This window comes from Xyrauchen texanus, chromosome 33 (assembly GCF_025860055.1).
Source record: "Xyrauchen texanus isolate HMW12.3.18 chromosome 33, RBS_HiC_50CHRs, whole genome shotgun sequence".
Classification (NCBI taxonomy): domain Eukaryota; kingdom Metazoa; phylum Chordata; class Actinopteri; order Cypriniformes; family Catostomidae; genus Xyrauchen; species Xyrauchen texanus.
In genome coordinates, this window is record NC_068308.1 from 13,809,646 (window position 1) to 13,823,077 (window position 13,432).

The window sequence follows — 13,432 nt, forward strand, 5'->3', positions numbered from 1 at the left end:
ATGTTTGGCCATGAGACACGATGAGAACCAATGTGGTTTGATGCCATCAACAATAATATGGTATGTAATATAATAATATGGTTTGATTCGAGAGTAACTAACACCTTAAATTATGTTTATCGCACAGAGTAATTGTATGGCTTCAGAAGACTAGAGATATAGAACATGATGTTAATAGAATAATTTGACTTTAGTTTTATTGTTGTCCTTTCTTGAACTTGACAGACTATTGCAATTAAACCCATGTGCAGATGTTTTATAAATTCACCTTTTGAGTTCCATGGAAGAAGGTAATGGGTTTTGAGCAACATTAGGGTGAATAAATAATGACAAAATTTTCATTTTTTTCTGAGCTGTTTCTTTATAGGATTTGGTGAATTGTTAAATAATTATGGGGTATTTCTGATGCAGCTATTCACAGCTATTCTCCTTTGATTAGTTGTGAAAGACATGGCTGTCATTAGTTTTGATTTGAGTTTTAATCAAAAAACAAAATAAAAATTCAGTACGACAAAAAAATATCAAATTAGCATATGGGGGTAAATTAATAATTAAAAAAGAACCATTTTTGCCATCTGGTCCTGAAACATTTAGTTTTTGACAGGATTTGGCGTAGGTGTATCTCATCAGAAATTGCTGGAAGGCCAACTGTCTGTCCCATTTGGTATCTGTGACTCAGATGTGAGTAGTTTTAACAGCTGATTTAAGTTAATCAAAATAAAAGTTGCAATTTTTCTTAAAAACATCCATAAACCAGTGGTTTTGAAATGTAATTTTTAAAGGCATTTGTGGAGAAGTTATTGGTTATAGCACAAATGTGGCAACGTTTATCTAATTGCCTGTAGGTAATATTATCTATAATAGCCACTGCCAGCAGCAATCATGGCAACAGGAGCTTATTTCAATTCAGGCTCACAAAAAAATGAAACAGTTGTCAAAAGATCAGTTGATAGGAAAGTACGTAAAGTTGAAAAGCTGTCATTCACTCCCAGCATTCGCGTAAGGCTGTGTTACAATAAATAAACAGAGCCTCTCCTTCCTATTAGCGACGTGCTGTTAACAGAAGAGGGAAAGTACTATTGACGAAGGTCCGAAGAGTTCTGTTCTGTTTATGCTTGAAGTGAATAATTTAAATAAACGCATCCAGTGTAAATAAACGCTGTGTGACGAAGCGAGGAAGAATCAAAACGCTCACAGTTCACGTTCTGTAGCTGAGCCTTAATTAAACTGCTGGGCAGATAGGATTACTGACTGGTTGTGCATTGCAAGAGCTTGATATAACGCAAACAAACAGCTTTACAACATCCAGAACACTGCCTGAGAGAGAGAGAGAGAGAGAGAGAGAGAGAGAGAGAGAGAGAGAGAGAGAGAGAGAGAGAGAGAGAGAGAGAGAGAGAGAGAGAGAGGTCGATCTTCATATGTAAAAATAACTTATCAATTACTTATACAGTCCTGTATTAGTTTGTTATATTTTCCTTTTCTAGCTCACACAAGTACAGGAGACAAAGTTCGCAAAAAGTCGCTGCGCATACTCATGAAAAAGCGCGCGCTTTTCAATCCCCTTTTAATGGTTCCTTCAATCATATCTAAATGTTGCAAATTATTTATTAGCATTTCATGCCACGTATTTGATAGATCATTATTATATAGATAAAGTCTGAAAGTCTACACCTCAGCAGTGGAACAGTTCGGAACGGAAGTTTTCTGTGCGGAGCACAGAGCGTTGTCTCCCCCTATCGGTAGGTTTCATGAAAACACCAACCGGACCAGGACAGACAGCATCTCTAGGCTGCCTGTCCAGCAGAATATGAACTTGAGTAATACATTTCCAACTTCTGTACATCTGTGAAAAAGACCAAGTTAGTGAAAGTGGAAAGCTTTGACACCGACTTTGCTGTGTCACTGACTGTAAAACTGATTAAAACCTCCTTGCCACAATTAATCACTAAATAGCTAAATGGATAAAAGACAGGGGTTTTGGATATTTTAGGCTACTTTATTGATTTATTTTTTACTTGTAAAAAAAAATACACCTTCACTTATGTCGCTAACGCGCACTATGTACGGTTCTAAAAATATGTTTAGGAGTTTCACAGTCGGTGGCAAGTTTGCTGACATTGTAGAAAATGTAGCTTACTAAAGTGTGATGTTTTAATAAGTTCTTATACGAAAATACAGTTCTTTTAAAACTGACTTAAAGCCAATTTTCTTAAAAGAAAATGTTAAATTGTTACTGATAATTATTGAGAGTGAGAGGGGGTGGGCACGAGCAGGCATCGTTTTCCTTTTCGTCACAAGCGCGTGGACTTTAAAAGCCCGTGCGCGCTCTACTGACAAATCAAAGTTCGTCCCTCTCTTGGAAATACTACACGGGAGCGAAAAGGAAGTTCTTTGCTTTTGCAGAGACAGCAGCAGTTCACAAGAAACACTCTGATGATTGCTATTTGAATTTGAAAGAGTCAATCACTGCGCCGTGATTCAGTGGATTTCAGAGATTTGGAGGAATTAAAAGTTGGAGCAATAATAGAAAGTATTTTTGGAGTCGACACTTTGAGTCGGGACTGCCATACGTTGTTGTTTTTTTGTTTGTTTTTTTGTACTCTCTAAAGCCTGCACCGGCTGAATTGCAAGAGCTACAAAAATTCTCTGAGGTTGTGCATCAACAGTATTCGCATGAATCTACTCGATCCCTACCTGAAGATGACAGATGAGCAAGAGAAGTGTCTGTCTGATGCCCCCAGTCCGAGCATGTCCGAGGATTCCGCGGGGTCCCCGTGTCCATCTGGTTCGGGCTCCGACACCGAGAACACCCGACCGACCGAGAACAGCCTCATGGCTCCGGACGGGCAACTCGGCGAGTTCAAGAAGGATGAAGAAGACAAGTTCCCGGTTTGCATCAGAGATGCGGTGTCTCAGGTGTTGAAGGGATACGACTGGACGCTCGTGCCCATGCCGGTGAGAGTGAACGGCTCCAGCAAAAACAAGCCGCACGTGAAGAGACCGATGAACGCGTTTATGGTTTGGGCGCAAGCTGCGCGCAGAAAACTGGCCGATCAATACCCGCACCTTCACAACGCGGAGCTCAGCAAAACTCTGGGCAAACTTTGGAGGTAAATGTTTCATTTTAAGTATTTAAAACGCATTAATTAGTGTCCTAAAAAAACTTAAAATCGAATTAAACTATATATTTCTTTTATTTTTAATATAAAAAAATGGTGCAAAATAATAGAAAATGAATAATTTGGTCAATATTATGTAGCTACCCTTTTCGAAATCATATTTATCATTCATTAACACTTTTTAGAATATAATTTATAATCTTATATAATAGTATAGCGCTGTAATGGCTACTAATCTAATAAGATTCAAGATCAGTGTGCTCAGTGGTGCGTCTTTTGCTTTTGTCGGGCAGATTACTGAACGAGGGTGAAAAACGACCCTTTGTGGAGGAGGCTGAGAGACTCAGGGTTCAGCACAAGAAAGATCACCCCGATTACAAATATCAGCCCCGGCGGAGGAAGTCTGTGAAGAACGGGCAGAGCGAGTGCGAGGACGGTAACGAGCAGACTCATATCTCCCCGAATGCCATCTTCAAAGCGCTCCAGCAAGCCGACTCACCCGCCTCCAGCATGGGAGAGGTGCACTCACCCAGCGAACACTCAGGTGAGCAGTGAGCAGAAAGCCTTCAAAAATGACTGTTAAATATAATATGTGTTGGCTATTGAACACTTAAAACTGTTTGAGGTTGCTGTCAGAACATTATGTGATACATTAGATTAATGGCTGTAATACACTTGGCAGTTGCGGATTCTTAAAAGTTCTTGCTTTGGGCCATATACGTTTTCTTCTTTTCACTCTTGCTGTTGCGTCATATGTACATAGTGGTTAACTCTCTCTCCCCCCCTAACTTTCTCCCCTCCTCCTCTGCTTCAAAACAGGCCAGTCCCAAGGGCCGCCCACTCCCCCCACCACCCCTAAAACTGATGTGCAGCCAGGCAAAGTGGATCTGAAGCGTGAGGCCCGTCCACTTCAGGAGGGCACTGGACGCCAACTCAACATCGACTTCCGCGATGTGGACATTGGAGAGCTAAGCAGTGACGTCATCTCACACATCGAAACTTTTGACGTCAACGAGTTTGACCAGTACCTACCGCCAAACGGGCACGTGGGTGTGACCAACACGGCCTACACAGGCGGCTATGGCATCAGCGGTGGTGCCTCTATCAGCCCAGTGACAGGGGGCACCGGAGGGCACAACTGGATGGCGAAGCCCCAAAACGGGAGCCCCCAAAGTGGGCAGCAGCACACCCTGACCCCATTGGGGACCGGTAGTGGTGGCGAGCAGGACCAAACGAGAACGACGCACATCAAGACTGAACAGCTGAGTCCAAGTCACTACAGCGAGCAGCAGGGTTCTCCACAGCACGTCAGCTATGGCTCCTTCAACGTTCAGCACCTCCAGCATTACAGCACTTCATTCCCATCCATCAGCCGTGCGCAGTATGATTACTCCGACCACCAGGGTGGCCCCACCTCCTATTACAGCCATGCAGGGGGTCAGAACTCCGGCCTGTACTCCACCTTCAGCTACATGAGCTCCAGCCAGAGGCCCATGTACACCCCCATCGCTGACTCAACAGGGGTTCCCTCTATCCCCCAGTCAAACCACAGTCCCCAGCATTGGGACCAGCAGCCTGTTTACACACAGCTTTCAAGACCCTAAGGACACTTATATACACTCCGTCACAACACACACACACACACACACACATTAAGAGAAGACTGATGGGCCTGCATAGAGACTCATTACACATTCCATTCTCTTTAAAACACACACACACACTTGATTTTCCCCACACACATAAAGAAACATTGAAATGTAGGAAAGAAAGCTGGACTTCAAAAAAAAAAAAAGAATTTAACTCAAAATGGCTCCCAACGTGCCTTTTTTAATTGCCTGAAATAGTGATTAGAATATATATTTTCAGCCTTGATTGCAAGTAAAGAGAAACATTTCTGAGAAATTAATCCTCTGTGAGGACTTATTGATTATTGATACTTTAATATGTACTGTGTATGTTTTCTTAACATGTTCTTTTTGTATTTCTGCCAGTCATGAGAGGCCTTCTGTGATTCTTGTAGAGAAGTCTATTTTTACTAAACCACTTTCAGTAGTACACACAACCTTGGTTTTTCAAGCCCGTCTTTTTCATCAACAATAACAATCTCTTACCTTCTATTGTCTGTAGTTTTCATGCTGTGCATTTTAATCTCTAGTTTGATTTTGTTTCCTTTATTTATGTTCCTTTAAAATACCATCCCTCTCCAAAAGTCACAAAACTCAATACATTTTAAGGTATTACTAGATCTTGTAAAGCTGTTTGTTTGTCTTCCCGCCTAACATCACTGTCTGTCATATGTTGGAAGTGTATGCGAGTTAGGTTTAAAGCGGGAAAACCTTCGTGGCAGCTGCAGAAATTACTGAGTGCATAACAGCATGTGTCACAGCTCCAGGAAGTGCCCTATGACCTCTGCTTGTCATTAGCAGCCTGCAGAAGGCCAGTGTCACCTTTCAGCCCATTTAATTTATTTATTAGTATTAATTTTATTTCAAAGAAATTATTTGCATTTTATTCTTTAATACTTTATACAAAAAAAAATATTATTATTTTGCGCCTCTGAATATGGTGGCATATAATCCAATGGGCCATTTCGATAGAGGGCTGGTACTTAATATGGTAAAATTCTGTATTCATCATGTTTATTTATCGTATGTAGATTTTTCTATTTTAAATGGTTATTTGTCCTTATTTCTAACCAGTTGTGTAATAATGCACAAAATACTGTTGCAATTTCTAAAATAAGGCTGATTAAACTGGAAGAGTAGTCTTTCTGTCTGAAAGTTAGTAGTAGTAGTTGTTTTTTAAGTTAGTTAGTTGGCTTATTTCTTTGCTTTAAAATTGTTTCCCTCTCAAATTTATGCTTTACTCCATGTCAGCAATCTCAGTACTGATGTTGATATCTTTTTGTTTTTTACACAAACTGAACAAATGATCCTTTATGTCTTTCAAAAGTTTAACATGTTACTGCCTTTGAAGAAGCTCATCTTTTGTATTGTATTTGCAATAAAAGCAAGAATAAAACTTAAACCAGAGACCTAGGAGTTTTTTGTTCTGTTCAAAATCATCTCCATATACTAATATTTTCAAATGATATGATACATCTATAACGTCAAGGATGAATATGTATAGCTTTAAGGGTACAAATGTTTAAGCAATGACAAATGTTAGTTTGTTCTTATTTAAGCATGTAACCCCCTTTCTCATTCTCTCCTCTTACAGATGAAACAACAGGAGGGCCTATAGTCAGCACATAATAAGACTCATATCATTGAAAGGAAAGAAAAATATCATTTAATTTGCCTCTGCTCGGTCCATGTGTTTCCATCTTTAGTTGTACTCCTTTTTCTCCTGTTCTCTATGTTTCTTCCTCTAAACAGTCGGCAAAGGGAAATATTGACACATGAGTCCATCATGCCAAAGAGATCATGTTCCACTGATTTGTATTATTTCAGCACTAGTTTGTGATTGATACTTTTTGATTCAGAAAGACTTTTCTCTCTGATGGCAGAGACTTTTCATTTCTCAGTTACTGTAATGAAAGGGCATACAATGGCCCTAAAATGTATTTGGACACCTAAACCACACTTAAAAATGTATGAATGCCCGGAACAAGATTTGTAAAAATATCAAACCAAGTAATGTTTATTTTAATAAAAACACTATTCAAGGTTTTAGGTTTTACATGTTAAAACAATTGATATATACAGATTTGGTTACTCCGCTAGAACACCTGTGTTCATTTGAGCACTGACATCATAAATCAGTCGTTTAAACTAATCTCAAAAATGAATATACTGCAAATTCTAATAACCATCTCTAGTTGTAAAAAAAAAAAAACAATAACATAGTTTACTCAACTTAAGCTTAATTTTTACTGTTCTAACTTTTTAATTAAATATCCATTACTTTCTAAACCTTAAAGTTGGCATTAATAAAAACATTGAAATGGTCCTAATGAAACAGTACTTGAAATGTCAAATTTTGGAATCATAACTCAAATATATACATTCTTTAAACTTTGGCTCCAAGTATGACTACCTCAAAATTATCAAGTACAAAAATTGCAGCTGTTTGGTGGGAAAAAAAGAAAACTTATGCAGAAAAATAATAATTGTTATATCAAAATGTATATCATTTTCATTCTTATGACTTTTGTTGTTGTTTTGTTGTAGCTGGTTGATAGTTGTGTAAAAGTCACAAATAGGATAATTAGAGTTACCTCTGGTAAACTTGGAGCCTGTTAAATTCAAGCCATTCTTCTATACTCAATTATACTTTACAAAAATGCAGATTTATGAAGTACTGTGGAGAATCCAATGTGCCATATAGCTAACATAGATTCCAATCATAATTTCCCATATACTGTATAAGACGTGCTATAACTCAATTAAAATAATAAAGTAAAACAATGATACTTTAATCACAGATTAATTTACTTGTAACTAGTTCAATAAACTTAAGCAAAATATGTATGTTTCCTTAAAAAAGCATGTAAACTTGGCTTAAAATCTAAGGTCAACTAATTTGATTTTACAAAAAGCTTGCGCATCATCTTTTTGCAGATGCTACGTGGTAGAATACAATTTGTACATTCTTAAGAACGATTTAATCATCCAAAAGTGTCCAAATACTTGTTGGGTCAATTGTATATGCACAGACGCAGCAATAAAAGGCAATCCAGTGGTGGGTCAGGGGTCCATTGGTCACAGCTGTTTCAGTGCAAGGCGCAGTTATTTATGTTACCATATGCATGGAATTTTGCCCACAAAACTAACATTTATCTAGGATAGGAACATTTCTATTTTAAATAAGTGCAAACTTAGAAGTTATTTACTTCATCAGTTCTGTCTAGATTGGAATGTGTCCTTGAATACCTCAGTGACGCAGCTTGTCCTTCGAACAAAAATTTCATTTGCTGTTCCTTATCACTTAAAATTCACATTGTTTCATTCACAGCTTGGCAGTGTAGTAAAGACTGGATTCTTCACATACAATGACCCCAAAAATCATTTGGACACTTACACTGTATGAACAGACAATTCAAATATATGAATGCCTTTGCATTATAACAAAATATAAAACCAGGTGGCATGTATTATATATTATTGCTAGGTCACCAGTGCAAACTTAAGGGAACTGACTTCATCGAGCCTAAAAATCAACTTGACACCAGTTCTTTAAAAGTCATTGCAAAAATGGCTCAGAAAAGTTAAATTATTTCTGAGAAAAAGTCTAGCATCATTGGTTTGATATTTTGTTATCTAATGCAATGACATTCATACATTTTAACCAAAATGTTTGAATGTCATTATGCACGTCCAAAAGGGTACAAATACTTTTTGGGGCCACTGTTAGTGTGCAAAAAATGAAATACTCACCTCAGAGACCCAGACTAGGAAATGGAGGAATGATTAAAAGCAAGTGACGGACAGAGTCAAATACAGATAAAGAATGTGAAAGGGATTGAAGGAAAAGAGCAATGACTTCAGCAAACTCTACCATCTGTAAAAGCTATTAGGATGATCACTCTCATAATGCTGAAACTCAGGAGCTGACAGATGAAATGTCTTGCATGCCGTGCAGCCTTGCATGAGGTTTTTCAATTGAATGGGAAAGAACTATGCAGCTATGGTGATGAAAACCAGTGGTGATCGCCATCATTGTCACCTCTCTCAATGTTCGAAAGAGCTGTTCCCATATCCCCATGTGCTAATGGCCACCTCATTTCAATCAATATGTCTTATTATTGATTACAGTTATAAAGTTGACACTAAGGAATTTGACATAATAAATGTCGCTGGTCCTGTGTTTCTTTATTGTGTAATAAAAACGGCAATATATTTTACAGACAGTCTGGAAAAAACAAAAAAACAAAAAAGAAACATTTAGCTTCAAGGTTTGAGTTACCAGAATTCTTAATGTCCACATGAAATGGCTTGACGAGCACAAGGGGATGACACTTTATTTAAAATTAGCCAATAGGCTTTAGTTACATCACTGCTATGGAACAAAATTTGCCTCTTACTAGTCAGTTGCAGGTATAGAGCACATCAGTCTGGTTCCGGAAGTAAAAATCCTATAAAAATGTTTTCCATATAGGAACTGATTATAACGATGACTTTTAAACCTTCAAAGACAGACATAATGTGAGCTCTGAGTTTGTTAATCAACGATAAATGCTACTTCTGAAGGCATCAGTCCTTATCTATCACAAAATGCCAAATGAGACATTTTTGACTGCAAGTGCTTTTCCAGTGGAGTTCAAAGCGACGTTTGACACTGGCGTTGCCGCTCTGATGCAAATCATGAACGCAGCTTCACGACTGCTGTAGGAAAGTGGATAGCCACAGTCTACCAGCTGATTAATATTGTGGAGGATGAGAGTTTCAGAGATTAAATGCACATTGTTTGTAAAATGTAAATAAAGCATTATATTGTTTTCTTTTCTTTCGTAAGTCAAAAATAAATGCATTTTGAAAGGTAAAAATGCATATATGCTGTAAAATTTTAGATTTTTAAAAAATCTGCGATTAATCACGATTAAATAAAAAATGTATGTGATTAATCACGATTAATAATTTTACTCGCCTGACAGCACTAATTGTTATATACTTCTAAACAACCAATTTAAATAAATTGTTTTGCATTTTTCCATTGTTTTTTATTCGATTACGTCATTCACAATGCTTCATGGGTATTGTGTAGTTCATTCCCTTATTAAAGTCGTTAAGGACCCAATCTTGTACCATCTTTTTGTCCGATTTATGTCAGAATACTTTGTAAAGTTTGTAATGCTGTGATTCACTTTGGAACTGGCTGGTTTGGTTCATTGCTTATGACTCTTTTATGAAGGATTGCACTGAATACCTATGGAAGAAAAATATATGGAAATAATGTTGATGTCATAATAAACATTTATTTCATTTATTTATTTATTTATTTTGAGAACAAATGCATGAGTACTGATACTCCCTTTTCTGTACTCACCAATACCGATACCTGAATTCCCATAAATAAAAAGTGGGAAGGCACTGTTGCCCTCTATAGGGGGAGGGTAATTTTTTCAATTGAGAAAGAATTGGATTGGAAAAAAATCTGTGTAGAGATGCAAGATGAATCATCAATATTTTGGGGATGTTTTCTAGGAAGAGAAAGACTGTACATTTCAGATGTTTTCTGTTTAAAGTTAATCCTGTAAACGTTAAGGAGTACATTAGCATATGGATGGCCTCAAAAATAACATACATGGACTAAAAGCAACAACAATTTTTATTTCATGTGCTCTTTAATGAAACATCAATACAAAAGCTTCAGGTGTCCTTCAGAGTTCACCAGGCTGGACTGGACCAAAGGAGTGCACACCCTCACATACCCCGAGGACAGCTGAGCGGAAACAGAGACAGCAATGGAGTGGCCCATTCAGTGGGCAGTTTTCCCAGGAGAAGCCCATTAATATTCCAAAGAGATGGAGTGCAGGGAATCTCTCTCCTCGGAGCCCAATGGGTGGTCCTTTCAAATGCAAACAACAACACAAAATAAGGGTAAAAAAAGAGAAATCTGGCAACTTTCCACTTCACAAACAAAGCAACCATGAAAATTCTGAAGCGCTATCAACATAAAAACATACATACATGACCAAAGCAGCAGGTTTTGGTTGGTTTAGTATTTAATATATGTGGGAAAATACAGCATTTGATTAAGTTAACCTTGTTTAATAATAAAGTGATGTGAGTTTCACTGCATTCCAAAAACACCCCCTGAATAACAATGCACTAATCAAGAAAATATTCTATTTCTAATACATAATTATTTTGTGGCCTCATTTTTCGTTGCCATTAAAAAGCCAATATAGAGTTGCACAGGACTCATTAAAAACATCAGGAACAAGCATTTGCTAATTCAAATTGTATCCCCTAGGACAAACTAGTTTGCTTATGCTGTTTTAAAAATAATACAGTATGAAGCTTAGCTAAAATGTTATGATCCTTATGGGCCTACTACTTTTCTCCTCTTTCTCAATGTATCTCTCTTCTCTTTTTCTATTGTATAGTCGTACTCGACTTTTATACATTGACTCTGGCAACATGCAGCATCTCCCCTCCCCAGACCTGTTATACCCCTGTTGGTCCCAAAGGATCTCACCCCTTCGCCCCCACATAACATCACCCCACTGTCATTGTCCCTCAGGAGCTTCACAAAAAGGACCATTTGACCTCTGAACACACCCCCATTTCCTCTCTTTTGAAAGTGTCCTGGCCCAAAGAAAGTCTCATTCTGACTCAAAGGGAAACTGTACATCAATAAAAGACGGCCAGCCAAACCTCATAGAAAAAACAGAAGAAAAACACTTCCATTTCGCCAAAGCTGAAATTGACAGAGTGGGCCACTTGTATCCTAGCAACTGACGCCTCCAGCACAGGAAGTTGAAAGTTGACAGTTCAGTTTGGTGTGGCATGACTCCTTTGGACCTTGAGTTTAATAGACACTTGGGGTTGCATCCTACGATTTATTATTGTAACAGCATATGATGAAACAATTTATCTTGTGGTGAAGTAAATATAGCAGAAAAGATTAAGTACAATATACATTTAATAAGTTAAAGAGTGAACATGAAAATATAAAGTAAACTCTTAATTTATACTCAATTCAAGCATGTAAAAATGAATGCTCTAGCTTATGAGAAAATATTATTTATGATTGCTTGTTATCTTTAAAATGCGTCATCATGTCTCAATCCTAAAGTAGAAAACCTTGTAATATTTATTCACTAATTTAAGTAAAATTTACTTATAAATAAAATAACTAAATTTAAGTCATAATTACTGTCATAACCTCCATTCTCTGATGGAGGGAACGAGTAGCTGTGTCGATGTAGTGACACTAGGGGTCACTTTTGAGAGCCCCGAACACCTCCCATTCTTTGAGAAAAGGCCCATGAGAATTGGCAAGTGGAATTTGCATGCCACTCCCCTGGAAATACGGGTATAAAAGGAGCTGGAATGCCACTCCATTCAGGTTTTGTGCTGAAGAGTTGAGACAAGGTCCGGCCATTTCAGCGGCTAGTACATTGTTGTGGCAAGAAGCGTCTCATTCCCTCCATCAGGGAACGGAGGTTACAACAGTAACCATGACGTTCCCTTTCTGTCACTCACTCGTCGTTGTGTCGATGTAGTGACACTAGGGGTCCCTATAGAAAAACACCACAATAGCTGAACCGTGTTACATGAACTGCTGAAGCAGGTGCATCAGACTGCATGTAGCCTCCCCCAAGGCCCCAAAATACATGTCATGTAGCTCCCCACATCCCTGAGGGGAGCCGCAGCGTTTTCTCTCAATGTTTTCTCTCCTCAGAGTATTAGATTCGGCTGGGGCCATCTAACGCTATCATACGCATCAGGGAAGGTGTTCTTTTCATTTCCTATTCTTTCGAGGTGAAAAGACCCCACGGAAACCACATCCTGCCCAAAAGGAGAGGTCAACATGTGGCAATACGACACATGGGCTCAGCAGCCGCACATGGAAGAGGCACGGTGGTAGGTCCCGCCACGAAAGGTGGGAAATCTACAAACACAGCGACCGGGGGCAGAAATAGCTCTGCCCAAGGGAGACACGGGTCCTCCGACAGGGAGACGTACAGCAGAATATTTATTACAGGGGTTACTGGAGTAATCGGCACCTGTGGACCACCCATCCCAGTACAGGGCATATTACACACGCTGGCTGCGAACTCCTCTGCCGGGTTCGCAAACCATAGGGCTAGGGAGGAAGGATCCATGGTCCAGGGTCCATGACTTTGTGAACTCGACTTGGGATAAAAGCACAAGTTTTCACCTCAGGGGAGGGGAAAGGCGCTATACGCAATCTATACACCTGGCCAGCTGCTCCATATTACTGAACTCTACCTGTTCTCGTGAAGGTTTTGGGTGTTGCCCAGCCCGCTGCTCTGCAGATGTCTGCTAGAGAGGTGCCATTGGCCAGTGCCCATGAGGATGCCACACTTCTTGTAGAGTGTACTTGAACCCGCAAGGGGGTGGGCATGGCCTGGGTCTGGTAGGCCAATGCAATGGTGTACACTATCCAGTGGGCAAGCCTCTCTTTAGAGACAGCATTCCCTTTCCACTGTCCACCAAAGCAGAAAAAGAGCTGCTCAGAGTGTCTAAAGCTCTGCGTGCGATCCAAGTAGGTGCGCAAAGCATGCACTGGACACTGCAACGACAGGGCTGGGTCTGCCTCCTCCCGGGGCAGTGCTTGCAGGTTCACCACCTGATGCCTGAAGGGGTTCGTGGGAACCTTGGGAACATAGACCGTTC

General features: G+C 39.2%; 1 protein-coding gene and 1 long non-coding RNA gene across 2 annotated transcripts in view; one reads left to right on the plus strand and one right to left on the minus strand.

Moving 5' to 3' along the window:
* The first annotated feature begins 2,355 nt into the window (after window positions 1–2,355).
* Window positions 2,356–6,174, plus strand: LOC127626799 (transcription factor Sox-9-A-like). Its single transcript, XM_052102850.1, has 3 exons — window positions 2,356–3,110; window positions 3,413–3,663; window positions 3,939–6,174. Exons 1-3 carry the CDS (start codon window positions 2,674–2,676, stop codon window positions 4,721–4,723), a joined length of 1,473 nt encoding a protein of 490 aa, XP_051958810.1. The 5' UTR covers window positions 2,356–2,673; the 3' UTR covers window positions 4,724–6,174.
* Window positions 6,175–10,175: 4,001 nt separating this feature from the next.
* LOC127627263 (uncharacterized) overlaps window positions 10,176–13,432 on the minus strand; it is a 32,429-nt gene continuing 29,172 nt past the window's right edge. Inside the window, exon 3 of the long non-coding RNA XR_007968538.1 lies at window positions 10,176–10,631. This is a non-coding gene — a long non-coding RNA (uncharacterized LOC127627263). The remainder of the gene's footprint in view (window positions 10,632–13,432) is intronic.

Bases quoted from the DNA above. Each gene is read 5' to 3' on its own strand.
- LOC127626799 (XM_052102850.1), top strand. From the start codon at position 2,674: ATGAATCTACTCGATCCCTACCTGAAGATGACAGATGAGCAAGAGAAG. The intron at 3,111-3,412 runs GTAAATGTTTCA...TTTGTCGGGCAG, and splicing joins ACTCTGGGCAAACTTTGGAG to ATTACTGAACGAGGGTGAAA. The intron at 3,664-3,938 runs GTGAGCAGTGAG...GCTTCAAAACAG, and splicing joins CTCACCCAGCGAACACTCAG to GCCAGTCCCAAGGGCCGCCC.